Source organism: Notolepis coatsorum (genome assembly GCF_963971535.1).
Source record: "Notolepis coatsorum genome assembly, chromosome: 1".
NCBI lineage: Eukaryota > Metazoa > Chordata > Actinopteri > Aulopiformes > Paralepididae > Notolepis > Notolepis coatsorum.
In genome coordinates, this window is record NC_140165.1 from 176,570,760 (window position 1) to 176,587,670 (window position 16,911).

General features: G+C 49.0%; 1 protein-coding gene across 1 annotated transcript in view; it reads left to right on the forward strand.

The window, feature by feature from the left end:
• Positions 1 to 6,527: 6,527 nt before the first annotated feature.
• Positions 6,528 to 16,911, forward strand: part of slc5a2 (solute carrier family 5 member 2) — a gene marked incomplete at its 3' end in the record, with an annotated part of 148,989 nt that continues 138,605 nt past the window's right edge. The window contains exon 1 of the mRNA XM_084332380.1: positions 6,528 to 6,605. Coding sequence (XP_084188506.1) covers positions 6,582 to 6,605 — 24 coding nt within the window. The 5' untranslated portion in view covers positions 6,528 to 6,581. The remainder of the gene's footprint in view (positions 6,606 to 16,911) is intronic.

The following is a 16,911-nucleotide window of genomic DNA, read 5'->3' on the forward strand; positions in this document are numbered from 1 at the left end:
TGATGTCACACAAATGGCCCATCCACACCAACCCACTACCCTGAGGCGAGGTGCTGCACTGTCTGATGTGAATGAGCCCTTATCCTACTTTTGCATTGAAACGGATGCGTGACCTAAACCGGGATCCTTGTGTTAGACTCTGCATGTACTTTGCAATAATTAAAACGCAATATGCATCAATGTGTACCTTTTACACATTTGTTTTTTCCCCTGCAACCCATGCGGTAACCACTGCCGAAGCCAAAACACAGTACCTGCCTTCAAATTGATTGGAAAACTTGCATTTTTCCCGCATTGTTGGGCAGCTGACAGTAGAAAAAAGAAAAGGGAGAATAAAGAGTACAACACATCAGGATTAACTTTTATTGTGAAGGTGAACTTGCAGGAATGATCATTCCGCCGCTGCAGGTGCTAGCAGTAAAGCAGGATAAAGAACTAAATGTAAAACTTTTTAGAAATGCCCTGGGATTGCCCTTAGTGCCATCCTTGCAAGGAAGGAGGTACAGGAAAGACCTAAACTAAGATTGGGTTTAGCATGTCTTCAACAAAGAAGACTTGGCCGTATAGAGACAACTGTGTCCATACAAAACAGTCAGCAGTTGCTTTGTGTTCAATACAAGGGAAGAAAGGTCCTGGAAAATAAATAATTACAATTTAGACTAGTTTCTTTGCAAAAAAAACTAATACATTCCACAGATTCAAGGAAATCTTATAACATATTTGAGAAGATACATAATATGTCCCCTTTTTAAATGCAGATTCTAGGATATGATGCACTTGGAGAGACTTTTTAGTTAATTTCATTGGAAGGTTGGTCAGTTCAGAAGAGCTTGACTGATGAGATTCTACTGTGTCGATTTGAAAGATCCACATATTGCAGTCTCGTTTTCCCATGAAATGCTATTAACTGGATTTTGTAATGAAAGTTTCTGTTTTCTTTAATTTTTTTACATCACCAGCAGAGGCGTGTGCTTATAGGTTATGTTTTGAGCTGTGACGTGCACGTGTGCACGTCGGGGAAATTAATCAATTTCAACACATTGACCCTCCTCCATATAGTAAAGTAACTGGGCCTCATTTGTGTGAACTGATGATGTTGATTTTTTTGAACTGTAAGGCAAATGGATATTTTGATGACAGCTATGCTACAAAATTATTAAAGGAATATTTGCTTACAAAGCTTTTGTTTTCTTGATAATTCTCATTACAACTGCTTTTTTTCTGTCTGAACATTTTGTGGTCATTTATGCCTTGACCAATAGCTTGGTTGATCAATGACCAAATAAAAAACAAACTAACTAGCTTAATATGTAATGTGAAACTTTCATGATTGAGTGAATGGGCTTTGGATGTTGAATAACTTGTAACATTGCTACATTAGGTGCCACGTTGCCCCACATGGGTTCTTAAAGGGGAATGCCACCCATTTTAAGAATGTGCATAGTTCCTGCACCCCAGGACGGTTCAGTCAGTGTTTGGAAACATGCACCACTCTGTCCTAAAGCTAGAAATGAGAGAAGCCTCCAATCGGTGATGTCACTGGGATGTAAATTCTGGGGCTCTGACTGTATTAGGCCATACATTGTTTGTGTGAGCTCTTAAACCCTGATTAGTTTATATGCTAGCATTGTTAGAAGGTCTGAATTGGAATTAAACCCTCTTTTGGGTGTATAGAGCAGCCCCAGATTTGACATCACAGATTTCTCTCCTAGCTTTAGGAGATGGTTATGTGTGTTAACAAAGGGCACAGGAAGAACGTGAATTCTTTAAAATGGGTGGCATTCCCCTTTAAGGATATGCTTGTTGTGTGCAGACCTTTGTAGATAAGAGTTACAGAATGGAGGAGTGGACAGAACCAGTGTCTTCAACACCATAAGTGTTTTTAATGATGGTATGGTCATTCTCTGGTATCAATTTGTATCTATTTTGAGATCGGTCGATTCCTGTGCTCATGAGCCCGATAAACAACAAATGTCTGCAGACACATCTTGCATTTGTGTGCTTGCTTTTCCCTCTCCCTCTGTGTGTGTGTATGTTCAATACACCAAGCTAACTTGGCACAGTGTTTAATGAGCGATAGTGGATTTGTGGGACGGAATCACCACTCTGTCACACCGGTGTCACCTCTAATGTTAGTCACATGGTAGATGATATGAGCAGGCTGTGTGAACTTAAAATAAGATCACTGCAGAGCAAACAGAGACAATGCAGACAGACGATAACATTAGTGTTAAATAAATGTTAATTTAAAGGTGCTATAGAGATAACATTCAGCCACTAGATCACCAACATGTCATTTATCCAACCAGGTGCATTCCACATGGAAAGCAGGGAGAGGATACATACACACAACATGTAAACAACAATGTTCATTTTTGACCCACAATATCTTTTATTAACCAATAATTTATTGTGAGTGGGAGCAATACTTTTATTCAACACCTTTCTAAAAGCTCTGTGGATTTATTATATATGTTTTATATTATTACTCTACATAAAGCACATTTAAGTTCAGCAATTTTGTGCCTCATTGTTATAAAATTGTTGACAACCACAACATGTGGTTGCATGGAAAATGCACAAGAATAAAAGAAGGCTACATCGATAGTGGTATCTTCAAAAAGGTATACTTCCCATAATTATTTTGGTTACTAAGATGATTGTATAGATGATAGAAATAATACCATCATATTACCACCAGTAATAATAATAAATAAATTTTATGTAGCGCCTTACATTAGGCATCTCAAAGCACTTTACATACATGGCATAGCATACGGACAAACACAGTACATGGACTTTCACAATGACGACATGGTGGGGATAATACAGAGAGAGGGAGACAGCTTAGAGACAAGACAGAGAAAACATTTTAAAATAAATAATAATACTAAAATATAGGTGTACAGATGTGAAAATTTAAGTGATGCAGGGGTTGGGGGGTCATGGGTGAGGGTATGCAAGATTGAACAGGTGGGTTTTGAGGTGGGACTTAAATGTTTCTACGGATGGGGCTTCTTTGATGTGTAATGGGAGTTGATTCCAGAGTCGGGGAGCAGCGGAGGAGAATGATTTGTTTTCTGTGGACTTAAGGCGGTAGTGTGGTGTGCTCAGAAGGGCTGAGTTTGATTTTATTTTATTTTATTGATGGATTAAAAACACACAACAAGGATCCAAAGGATAACATGAGAAAGAGTAAAACCCTTATTTCCGTCATGGTCCCAGGGCTGTTAGGCCACAACAAAAACACGACAATAACACAACACTCATACATTTAAAACATTATAAGACTAACCTATCGCTAAAATTGTATACCCCACAATAACTAAAAACTGATTGGAAACCCATTCAAACTATAGGGGGCTATTGTTCTATTCTGTCCATGAGTCACTTCCTGACTCTTCTCTTGAAGCTGTGGAGGCTCAAGCTCTGCTTGATGGGGATAGGCAGCTTGTTCCAATCCTGGGCTCCAGAGAAAGTAAGGGAGCATTGGCCCAGTTTGGATCGGAAAGAAGCAGGCTTCAGGTTTGCTATGCTTGCTCTAGTTCTGTGGTTGTGGGATTCGTTGACCGGGGTGAAGTAGTTCTGGAGGTATCTAGGGGACCTTTGGTTTATAATATTGTGCACTATGTTCAGTCTGAGCTGGGTAACTCTGGCCTCCACAGGAACCAGTTTAGCTCCTGGAAGTGACTCCTCCCTATGTGGGTGCGAGGGCCAAGACCCATTACCACCCTTACTAGCTTATTTTGGGAAACCTGAAGCTTCTTTTTTATGTTCACTGTCAGGCCCTCGAACCACGATACGCTACCATAGTCAAAGTGGCAGAGTACTAGGCTATTTGCTAGTAGCCTGAGGCTATCTCTGCCAAGGAGGTTGGCTTTCCTAGCTAGGTACCTGGTGCGGGCGTTGACTTTGCCCAGTACTTGGGAGGCCATAGCCTCCCCATCTAGGCTCCCGTCTATCATACAGCCTAGATACTTAGCTTTTTTTTTTTTTTGCTGTTTTAGGGTTACAGCTCCTAGCTGGATATTAAACTCCTGTGCTTTCCTGAGCTTGGGCTTGGAGGCTAATAGTACTGCCTCTGTCTTACCTAGGTGAAGAGAAAGCCTGTTGTCCGAAAGCCACCTGCTGACCCCTGCAAGTTCTTCACCTAGCATCTGTTCTAGTGTGTTCTGATCCTTGTGAGACTAGCAGGGCTGAGTCGTCTGCAAATAAAAACAAGTTACATGAGCATGCTGCTGACATGTCATTTATGTACAGTAAAAAAAGGAAGAAAAAGTTAGATGAGCGGGAGGGAGTGTAGTGTTGAAGGAGGTTGTAGATAATCAGGTGCTAGGGAGTGGAGGGCTTTGTAAGGAGACCACTCTTAAAGTCAATCCCATACTTGACAGGGAGCCAGTGAAGTGAGGAGAGGACAGGTGTGATGTGGGAGAATTTGGGGCAGCGGGTGATGATGCGGGCTAAGGTGTTCTGAACTAGTTGGAGTTTATGGAGGGATTTTGATGTTGAGCCAATGAGTAATGCATTATAGTAATCTAGATGGGAGAAAATGAGGGCATGAACCAGCTTTTCAGTCTCGGAGGGGGACAGTAGTGGTCTAATGCGTGAAATGTTCCTGAGGTGAAAGTAGCATGTCTTGTTGATGTGTGGTTCGAATGATAGTTTCATGGTTTGAATTGAATTTCACTGTGGTATAATTTACGTACAGATTTGGTACCATGGCAGTACCAACCTAAATTATTTACATGATGGCCATGGTACCGTGGTAAAACTAAAGTTACCATCAAACTACCATGATACCTGCAACTTTTAATATTGTTCCTGTTTGCGGACGACTCAGCCCTGCTGGTCTCTGACAAGAACAAGTTGCAGGTTGAAAAAACCCTCAGCTCGGAACTAGGCAAAATCTGCATATGGCTCGCTGATAACAAACTATCATTACACATGGGCAAAACAGAGTCCATTCTCTTCGGTTCAAATAACAAACTCAGCAAGACCGACGGCTTCTCAGTTGCAGTGGGTGACAATATTGTCACAAGGAAAGACGAAATTACCTACCTGGGTTCCATCCTAGAGGCAAATCTTTCCTGTGACAAAATGGCATCCAATGTAATAAAAAAAGTCAACCAACGAACTAGATTCTTGTACCGGATCTCCTCTCTGGTAAACAAGAATACCCTGAAGACTCTGGCAGGAGCACTCATTCAAGGGTACTACGACTATGCGTGCACCTCATGGTACCAAAGCACCTCAAAGGCGCTTAAAACAAAATTACAAACATCACAAAACAAACTGGTCAGACTACTACAGTACTACTTGACCTTACTCCTAAAACCCACCTCACCCCTGCCCACTTTGCCAACCTAGGATGGCTTAGAGTAGACGACAGAGTACAGCAACTTGCAATGGGCCTGGTCTACAAGATACACTATACGACTAAGGTACCCATGTACATGTCAAAATACTTCCCAAAGGTCAGTGAATACCACAACCACTACACCAGAGGAAGCTCAACAAATCATGTTAAACCCAGATTCGGCTCAAACAAGGGACTAAACACGTTTCGCAATTATGCCACATCAATGTGGAACGCCCTACCCAAAGCTGTAAAGGAATGTGAATCCCTACCCACATTCAAAACCGCTCTTAAAGAGCACCTACGGGAGGCTGCAATTCTAAACTGGCCACCGTAAATGCCCAAAACCCCCACCACCTCCTAATAGACAGTCTCCTCCCCACCGCATGTATATATCCTCTCCCCGCCGAATGTATATTTCCCTCCCACCCATCCACCCCCTCCTAATGTACAGTCCCCTCCCCATCATATGTATATACTCTGTCAGGATCTAGGGGTAACAGTACTGTATATTTGAATACCATTTATGTCACAAATGTATCAGTACTAAATACCTATATGTCCCTATGCCATAAATGTCATGTATGTTGTGTATGTCATAAATGTCTATATGAATTGAAAATGGGGGACCCTGATGGAAACAAGACAAACGTCTTTCTCTGGTCTGCATCCCCTTAACAATTGTGTGTATTGAGCCGTACTGTATTGTACCCATTCTGCAATCTGTTAAATAAAGTTTTCATTCATTCATTCATTCACCTTTTGTGAGCAATGGTTATACGAGTTTGTTTTATAAAAAACGTAAGTGCATCCCAACTGTTGTTTGTGAAGATCTTAGTGGATTTGGATGTTAATAATTCCTGTCATTAATAAACTGCTGAATTGGCTAATTCTCCCTGCTGACCAAAGGTCTCAGCCTATACTGTCCTGGTCACCCCTGGCCCTGTAGTCCATTACTCTCTTTCTCTCTCTCTCTCTCTCTCTGACTCTCTGACTTTCATTAGAAGTGAGGTAATACTGGTGTAAATGAGGTCTATCAGTGCAGGTTACAAATCAAGTATTGGTGGTATTTTTTCTGTGTAGTCAAGGTTACAGAGTCATCCAGGTGTATCACTCTGGTATCACGTAGAGCGATATGGAGAATCCCAGCTCGAAGCCGTACACGTCAGAAAAGGTGACCATCAGTAACCCAGCCGATATCGCTGTCATCGTAGGATACTTCGTCATGGTCATCTGTGTTGGTATTTGGGTGAGTGTACTGTGAGGTGTGACTGTATAGTGTGTACTGTGAGGTGTGACTGTGTAGTGTGTACTGTGATGTGTGACTGTGTAGTGTGTACTGTGAGGTGTGACTGTATAGTGTGTACTGTGAGGTGTGACTGTATAGTGTGTACTGTGAGATGTGACTGTGTAGTGTGTACTGTGAGGTGTGACTGTGTAGTGTGTACTGTGAGGTGTGACTGTATAGTGTGTACTGTGAGGTGTGACTGTATAGTGTGTACTGTGAGGTGTGACTATAGTGTGTACTGTGAGGTGTGACTGTATAGTGTGTACTGTGAGGTGTGACTGTATAGTGTGTACTGTGAGGTGTGACTGTATAGTGTGTACTGTGAGGTGTGACTGTATAGTGTGTACTGTGAGGTGTGACTGTATAGTGTGTACTGTGAGGTGTGACTGTATAGTGTGTACTGTGAGGTGTGACTGTAGTGTGTACTGTGAGGTGTGACTATAGTGTGTACTGTGAGGTGTGACTGTGTAGTGTGTACTGTGAGGTGTGACTGTGTAGTGTGTACTGTGAGGTGTGACTGTAGTGTGTACTGTGAGGTGTGACTATAGTGTGTACTGTGAGGTGTGACTATAGTGTGTACTGTGAGGTGTGACTATAGTGTGTACTGTGAGGTGTGACTGTATAGTGTGTACTGTGAGGTGTGACTATAGTGTGTACTGTGAGGTGTGACTATAGTGTGTACTGTGAGGTGTGACTGTAGTGTGTACTGTGAGGTGTGACTATAGTGTGTACTGTGAGGTGTGACTATAGTGTGTACTGTGAGGTGTGACTGTAGTGTGTACTGTGAGGTGTGACTATAGTGTGTACTGTGAGGTGTGACTATAGTGTGTACTGTGAGGTGTGACTATAGTGTGTACTGTGTGTACTGTGAGGTGTGACTATAGTGTGTACTGTGAGGTGTGACTATAGTGTGTACTGTGTGTACTGTGAGGTGTGACTATAGTGTGTACTGTGAGGTGTGACTATAGTGTGTACTGTGTGTACTGTGAGGTGTGACTATAGTGTGTACTGTGAGGTGTGACTATAGTGTGTACTGTGAGGTGTGACTGTAGTGTGTATTATGAGGTGTGACTAGTATGTACTGTGAGATGTGTGTGTGTAGTGTGTATATCTGTAGTGTGTCTGTGTGTATTGTTATAATAAAACACGAGATACTTGTGCCCTAATGATAAGGATAAACGCTCAATGAAGAAACCCAATGGCTGTCATAACCCAAGTTAGGCCCACGACACCTCAGGCAGGCTCAACGGTTAGTCCCAGTGTCCCAGAACCACCCCTCCATGCTAGCTCCCACTTTTCCATGATATTCACACGCCGAACCTCCCTGTGTGTAGTGTGGGTTTGGGATCAGTTAACTTTTCAATTAAGTGAATTCAGGAAGTTCACTTTCTTCAAAGTTCTAATTCAAACTATGAACGAAAGGTTATCCTATAACCTAGTTATATGAATACTGGCTGAGCGTCTCGCTCTTCGCCATAATGAGATATCTCTTATCTCCAGCACCTACTGTGCTCATGAACAAAACAAATGCACCCATGCACCTGACCAGGCCACGCCCCGGCGTCCTCCTATAAGACGCCTGACATGGTCACACTCCCCCTTCCTCAGAAAAAAAAGTTTCCAACATTGAAAACCCAACCAAGGGACCTCAGGGCGCTAAGAGCGAGACGCTCAGCCAGTATTCATATAACTAGGTTATAGGATAACCTTTCGTTATATAGCATTACTGGCAATCGCGTCTCGCTCTTCGCCATAATGAGATATGGGGCAGAGCAGACGCGTGGCCCGACAAGTGTACCCCCTGAGGACCCGCAAGCCCTACTACCAGGGGGAGGGGAGTCCCGTCCACCCGCCCGTCCTAGTGAAGGGGGGGGGGGGGGGGGGCGGCAGTCAACTCCACCAAAGTGCGAAAAAGAGGGAACCAGAGACCCTTAAAAACGCACAGTAGAGGCGGGACCACGTGTGACACATCACCCCGTGGCACACACCCACACACCCCTGCTAACCCACGAGAGGCGGGACGCAGGGGAGGTCCCAGACCTCAGAACCGCCTGGGAGACAGAACCCCCAGTCATGTCCATGAGGTAAAACTTAACGAAGGGACCCGGGGAGGACCAGGAGGCCGCAGCACAGATGTCCTCCACCGAGGCCCCCCCTAACAAGCCGGCAGAGGCCGCCACTCCACGAGTGGAGTGCGCCCTGACACCCCCAGGGGGGGCCTGTCCAGCCAACGTGTAGCAAAGGGCAATGCCCTCGCACAACCAATGTGACAGGCGCTGCTTGGACAGTGCCTTACCAGCGCGAGGGCCACCGTAACAAACAAAAAGTTGATCGGTAGCCCTGAGATCCCGAGTCCGACTGAGTTAAACCCCCAAAGCACGGACAGGACACGACAGATGAAGGCTCGCCTCTAACCCACTAGCGTGAGGAGGCGGATGAAACGCCTGAATCACAATATCCCTGGAGCGAAAAGAGCTCCGGATATTCTTTGGCACGAAGACTGGATTAGGCCTCAGAGTCGCACCGCTATTGGCACGAATAGACAAGCACTCAGGCCGCACCGAGAGAGCACACAGCTCACCCACGCGCTTAGCGGAGGTGATGGCCAGTAGGAACGCAGTCTTGAAAGACAGCTGCTCCAACAACGCCTGCTCAAGAGGCTCAAACAGGGCCTCAGACAACCGGCCGAGGACCAGTTGGAGGTCCCACTCGGAAACAGAGAACGTTCCACCGGCTTGAGATGGCGAGTGCCAAGCAGGAACGTCCCACGAGAGGGTGGCTGAACAACGTTCCACCCCCACACTCGACCATACGCCACTCCCCAGCGTAAGCCGTGGTAGAGGACAGAGCGCACGCGTACCGGATAGCGTTAACCACAGAATAGTCAAGACGCATCCCCACCAGATTCACACCGTCAGCAGCCAAGCCTAGAGGCTGCGCCAGAACAGGAAGGCAGAACAGAGTTCCGCGTGCCTGAGAGAGGGCCCGCGGTGACCACGGAACAGGCCACGGCGGGGCCACACAGAGCTGAATCAGGGCCGGGGACCACACAGCTGAGCCCCGGCCCGGCACGACCAGGACCAAGTCCCGCGCTCCCGACGTACCCACCCCAACAGCTGAGCTATCAGGTGTAAGGGGGGGAAAGCGTACAGAATCCCGGACGGCCACGGAATCGGTCCCAGACCTGCCCGACTATGCCTGGACGTAATCCCCACTCGTCAGGGTGAGGACCGCCCCGCGACATCACACCTGCACCCACATTCGCCCTGCCGGGGATGTGGAGAGCCCTCAGGCAGAGCAGATGGAGAATGCCCATAGCCAGAGCCCGACCGCCGCCCGGTGCAGACGGGGAGAGCGCATTCCACCCTGTCTGACAATATACAATGCTGACGTCGTGTTGTCCGTCCTGACCAAAACATGCTTTCCCACCACAAGGTGGTCGAGCCGTTTGAGGACCAGAAGGACCGCCTTCAATCCCAACACATTGAATGTAGCGCAGACCGGGCAGCATGGCAGCTGCCCCCTACTGCGTTGGTCCGACACGCCCCCCCCCCCATCCCACGGTGAAGACCATGACGTGTGACAGCCTGCTGCCCAAGGCAGGTGAGGGCACCAGACCCTCCCCAGAAGACGAGGTCCCCCAGTACTGACATGGGAACCTTCAGCCGCTTCCATATGTCTCAAACCGGGCCCATTTTCATATTGGAAAAAACCACCTCTGCATCCTCCCCATGAAGAGGAGGCCAAGAGGGACCCCAGCAGCAGGCGCATCACGGACAGCGCCGTAACCGCCCTAGGACGGAACCTCCCGAGCGCGCCGAGAACCCAATCACTCGCCGCCGCTCCGAGAGGGATGCCCATATAGACCTTGAGCTTAGAAAAAGCCCAAGTACTCCACCCGTTGACTGGGAAGAGGAGAACTCTACTTCCAGTCTACAGCTAAACCCAGGCTGGTGAGACACCACCTGCCTGGTATGAGACCTGGCGATCTACCCTGACCGGCCAAGGACCAGAACGTCATCCAGGGCAGAATACACTTCGTAACCCCCGACGACGCAGAGGCCCCAGTGTGGTCTACACACACTTGGTGAAGATGCGGGGAGCCCGAGAATGGCCGAACGGCAGCCTCAGGTACTCGTACACTAAGCCCTGCAAAGGAAGCGTAGGTAAGCCCTAGGATGGAAGATCGGGATGCGAATACGCATCCTTCAGGTCTATGGAGGAGAACCAGGCCCCCACCTGACAGCGTCTAACAGGTGGGAGATGGTCAAAATTCTGAACCTTCCATGGGACAGGTCCAGTATGGGTCTGACACCCCCCCCCCCCCCCCGGGCACCAGAGAATACCGGGATGAAACACCACGCATCGCGTCCTCCTTTGGGACCACGACGATGGCTTGCTTCGCCCACAGAGATTGGATCTCGTCGGCCAGAGCTGTCACTGCTGTTGACCCAGACAATAGGGTCTGTACCAAACCTGAAAATGGGTGGGGTTGTGTAAACACAAGTCCCCGCCTCAGCGTTCTCTCCATCCACCTCGACATATGGCACTGCTGTAGCCATATGTGATGATAATCCCAAGCGCAACCGCCGCCACTTGGCACTGGTCCGCCAGAAACCATAGATAGGCGGCCCGGTCCCACCCACTGTGCGTGGCCAACCCTGGACTCGCCAACCACGCGAGCAGGGCGTCTCGTGGAGCTGGGATACCGCACCCCGACACTACCAATGAGGCAATCGCACCCAAGGGGGGACCCCGACAGAAAGGGCCGGTTTGATACGGGGGAAGCTGACATCACACTGGGTGACAAAAGCTCCCAGCAAAAGCATGGATTGCTGAGGAACTGTTCTACAGCTGGACATGCAAGACGTGAGGTCCCCACACTGCCCGATAGGGTGGGTTCCTACACACTGTAGCCCTGCAGTGATATTACTACCACCCAAATCACGCGCGCCTGCCAGACCACCGCCGGTCTTCCGGCCGTGGGAAACACTAATGTGATACCCGGCCTGGCGAGGACGGGGCTGGGGGAACTCGTGCTCGACCCCAAGGGCCTCGAGCTCCCCCGCTGACAACCTTTGTTGTTGACAGACACAACACCAGGCTCACCAAACACAGACACAGAACGTGTGGCATGGGAACCGCTTGACAGCACAACATTCTCACGGACAGACCCAGGCCTAGCCAGCAACTGGGTGTCAGCCCCTGTCCCCATGAGAAGCTAAACGTGGGGCCGCTTGCGCTTCATTGAAGGCACGCGGCCCGCAGCCAAAGGAAACTAATCAGAGCCCTTATCCCGCTGGTGTTGGGGGGGGGGGGGGACACAGTTAGACGGCGAAGATTTTTTAGGGCGTGCTCATCTAATGTAGTTGATCCCTCGGCCGCCAAGGCTGTCGGCCTTGCGATCACCTGTTTTCTTTGTGTCCAGGGTACCTCAGGTGGGGGAAACATGGCCGCTGGTTGAGGGCCTCGCCACAGCCGCTGGCGAAGCCGCGCCCTCACCTCTGGCTGCACGGTGTGAGGCGGTGTGGGGCCTAGGTCAAATACCGCCCGCGCTCCTGCGGAAAGACCAAAGTCCCTCTGCGGAGAGGGGAGCCCTGAGGAGGGAAAAAACGTCTCTCCCCCTCAAGGGGAGACTGATCCAACCAAGATGTCTGTAAACAAGCATTGACAGCATCCTAGCCCTCCCTGCGGTTATAGCTTGTGGCTAGGTCAAAGCTAATAACCTCAAAACCGTTCCACCATGTCAGAGGCAAAGGACTGATGCCACCTGCTTCACAAGCACGGAGCACCAGTGGTGGCCGCAACAAAAAACTACTACTAGTGAAAGCACTGCCTCCACTGTGGTGTGCACCCATGAAGGGGTAAATGAATAAATGAACGAAAACTCCACTAACACACTGCAGAATGGGCTAGCCCATACACACAATGTTAAGGGGATGCAGACCAGAGAAACACCAGTCCCGCACACAATTCATAGATTCACAAAAAGCACACCAGCCCTAGGCCTCAGCCCATCCACCCATGAAATGGTAAACAAGCCCCCGTCAAAACTCCCAACAGTAGACACCGATTGACCTTCAGCATGAATGGTTAAGAGGAGGGAAGACCTTTTAAAAAAGACAGCCCTCGGCGGGGAACAAGAACGGAGACCCATCATTGTAGCATTAGCATTATCCGCGAGATTAAGATGGCGCCGCTACGTCCGGCCGCCTGTCTGTGCGCTCCGTCGAGACTGTGCTTACTTTTGCTAATATTTATAGTTTTAAGAGTTTTGTCTGTACCAACAGTAGGTGCATTTAATGTGTATGACCGTCAGTCACTTATAGACATCGGATTACGGGAAATTTACAGACTAGATTACTCCCTGGATCAGCTTTCTGAACCGCAGCAATGGCCTGTTGAGATCTTGAGGACACCAGGACCAGGTCTTGACCCCAGGAACAAAGGAACCATCAGACGGCGTGGGAAGAGAGCTGGGATCCGTAACAGACTGAGAACCAGACGACACCGAACGCCACTACCCAGTATATTGCTAGCCAATGTACAATCGATTGACAATAAATTAGACGACATCCGAGCAAGGATTAAATTCCAGAGAGACATTAGAGATTGTAATGTTCTCTGCTTCATTGAAACGTGGCTGTCGCCAGAAACCCCGGACCACGCCATCCAACCGGCCGATCACTTCTTCATCCACCGCAAGGATAGAACAGCTGAATCCGGCAAACAGCGCAGAGGTGGGATCGCCTTCATGGTGAACAACAATTGGAGTGATCCAGCCAACGTGAAGGAATTATCGAACCACTGCTGCCCCAACCTGGAATATATAACAATCAAATGTCGTCCTTTCTTCCTTCCGAGAGAGTTAACGGCGATTATCCTTGTAGGAGTGTACATTCCACCGCAAGCCAGCGATAGTGTCGCACTCTCCAGACTTCACAATGAGGTAAACAAACTCCAAGCCGCGAACGTTAACGCCGCCATTGTAGTAGTGGGTGATTTCTATAGCGCCAATCTGAGAAAGGTTTTGCCTGACTTCTATCAGCATGTGACTTGTAACACCAGAGGCGGTAACATTTTAGATCACTGTTACTCGCAATTTAAGGGTGGATACAAGGCTCATTCTGCTAGTGGCTTTGGGAAGTCTGATCATGCGGCCATCTTTCTTTCTCCAAAGTACAAACAAAGAATCAAGAGCACACCTGTAGTCTCGCGAGAGGTGCAGAAATGGGATGTGACGTCAGAGGAGACGCTCCAAGCTGCGTTTGAGTGCACAGACTGGGGGGTGTTCCGCGACACAGATAACATTAATGTCTACACGGAGACAGTGCTGGACTTTGTTCGTACTTTAGTGGAAGAAACAATCCCCACTACCACAATTAAAGTTTACCCAAATCAAAAACCCTGGGTAGACAAATCCGTCTGCTCTGAAAGCGCGCACCAAAGCATACAACGACGGCCTGGTGACAGGCAACATGAATGACCACAAGGTGGCGCGATACAACGTAAGGAGGACAGTAATAGAGGCAAAACGGCGCTACAGGGATAAAATTTAACTCCAGTTTGAACAGGCCGACTCCAGAGCTATGTGGCAGGGGCTCAAAACGATGACGGACTACAAAGGCACCTCCTTCAAACTGAACAGTGACATCTCCTTAGCAAATGACCTCAATACTTTCTATGCGAGGTTTGATGCTGGTAATAACAACACCAGCCCACAAGCCACAGCAATGGGGGGGGGGGGGGGGGGGGTCTGCTGCTGATGGAGACTCAGTGTTCAGGGTAACAGAGCATGAGGTGAGGCGGACCTTTAAAAAAGTGAATATCAGGAAGGCAGCAGGACCGGACGGCATCCCCGGCCGCGTCCTAAAAGTCTGTGCCGACCAACTGGCCCCGGTATTCACTGACATATTTAACCTGTCCTTAGAACAGGCTGTCATCCCCACCTGCCTGAAGAAGTCCACTATTATCCCTGTACCCAAGAAATCCAAGCCTGCTTGCCTCAACGACTACCGCCCTGTAGCTCTCACCTCCATAGCCATGAAGTGCTTTGAGAAGCTAGTAAAGGGCTACATCTGCTCTTCCCTCCCCATCAACATGGACCCCCTGCAATTTGCATACCGCCCCAACAGGTCCACGGAGGACGCCATAGCCCATGTGCTGCACACAGCAGCATCACACCTGGACAAGAGGAAGGGGAACTATGTGAGAATGCTATTCATCGACTACAGCTCGGCATTCAATACCATAGTCCCCTCCAAACTCATAGCCAAGCTCAGGGACCTGGGCTTGAACTATGACCTCTGCCAGTGGGTCTTGGACTTCCTGACGGGCAGACCCCAGGTGGTGAGAGCAGGCAACTGCACCTCCTCATCCATCACCCTCAACATAGGGGCCCCCCAGGGCTGTGTTCTCAGTCCCCTTCTCTACTCCCTGTACACACACGACTGTGTGGCTCAGCGGAGTAGCAACACAATCATCAAATTTGCTGACGACACAGTGGTGGTGGGCCTGATCTCTGCAAACGACGAGAGGGCCTACCTGGATGAGGTCAAGGTCCTGGCGGGATGGTGCCAGGAAAACAGCCTCTCCCTGAACGTCAGCAAAACAAAGGAGATGATTGTGGACTTCAGAAGGTCGGGGGTCAAGGACTACAGCCCCCTCAGCATCGACGGGGCACCGGTTGAGAGAGTGAACAGCTTTAAGTACCTCGGAGCCTACATATCCGAGGACTTGACATGGACCACACACATTGACAGTGTTGTGAAGAAGGCACGACAACGCCTCTACTTCCTCAGGCGCCTAAGGAAGTTCCAAGTCAGTCAGAAGATCCTTAAGAACTTCTACTCATGTACAATAGAGAGCATCCTGACTGGCAACATCACCTCCTGGTTTGGGAATAGCACTGCACAAGACCGAAGCAGACTACAAAGAGTGACGCGTTCAGCCGAACGCACAATTGGAGGGGGGCTCCCCACCCTCCAGAACATTTACAACAAGCGGTGCAGGGGCAAGGCTAAGAGAATCATTAAGGACTCCAGTCACCCGAACAACTGCCTCTTTGAACTGCTGCGGTCAGGCAAGCGATACCGGAGTCTCAAGGCGAGCACAGAAAGACTCAGAAGAAGCTTCTATCCCCAGGCCATCAGGCTGCTCAACGAACAATGAACACTACACAACAACCATCAAACGCACATAGCACACACATCCACACGCACACACTCACTTTAAACAAACATATGCTGAGAAACTGGAGACACAAATGGCACAAAACGACACAAGAGGCTTGTGGAGGGGACTGAAGACAATAACTGACTACAAAGTCAGCGCCCCCTCAATGGGGAGCGATGACGCCTCTCTAGCGGACAAACTCAACTCCTTCTACGCTCGGTTCGGTGTAGACAGTGTCGCCGCTAGCCCTCTGGCTAGTGACGTCACTGGCGCACCGGCTGTTGTGGGGGGGGGGGGCAACCGCGGGGGGGCGGGGGCGCTCTCTCGTTGTCGGAACACAGTGTGAGAAGAGCATTTATGCAGGTGAACACCAGGAAGGCTGCAGGCCCAGATGGTATAACAGGACGCATACTTAAGTCCTGTGCAAACCAGCTTGCCCCGGTGTTCACCGCCATATTTAATCAATCCCTGGCGGAGTCAGTAGTCCCTGCCTGCTTCAAGATGTCTACCATCATCCCTGTACCAAAGAAACCCTCCCCAACATGTCCAAATGATTACAGACCGGTGGCACTCACCTCTGTGGTCATGAAATGTTTCGAGAGGCTGGTCAAGGACCACATTTGTGCCTCTCTCCCCAGTGATATGGACCCTATGCAATTTGCATACAGGACAAACAGGTCCACTGATGACGCGATCGAGCTAGGCCTGAGCTCCGCCCTGAGCGCCTGGGTACTGGACTTTCTGAGTGAAAGACCCCAGGCGGTCAGGGTGGGGGGTCAGACCTCCAACACCATCACCCTGAGCATCAGGTCCCCCCAGGGCTGTGTTCTAAGCCCCCTGTTGTACTCACTCTACACACACGACTGTGCGGCCAAGTTCAGCTCCAACTCCATTGTGAAGTTCGCCGACGACACGGTGGTGGTGGGGCTGATCTCGGACAACGACGAGAAGGCCTACCGAGAGGAGGTTGAGGTACTGGAACGTTGGTGCCAGGACAACAGCCTGCTCCTGAACATTGGTAAAACCAAGGAGCTGATCGTGGATTATAGGAGAGGACAGCAGGAGACACACACACCACTGACGATTAACGGGG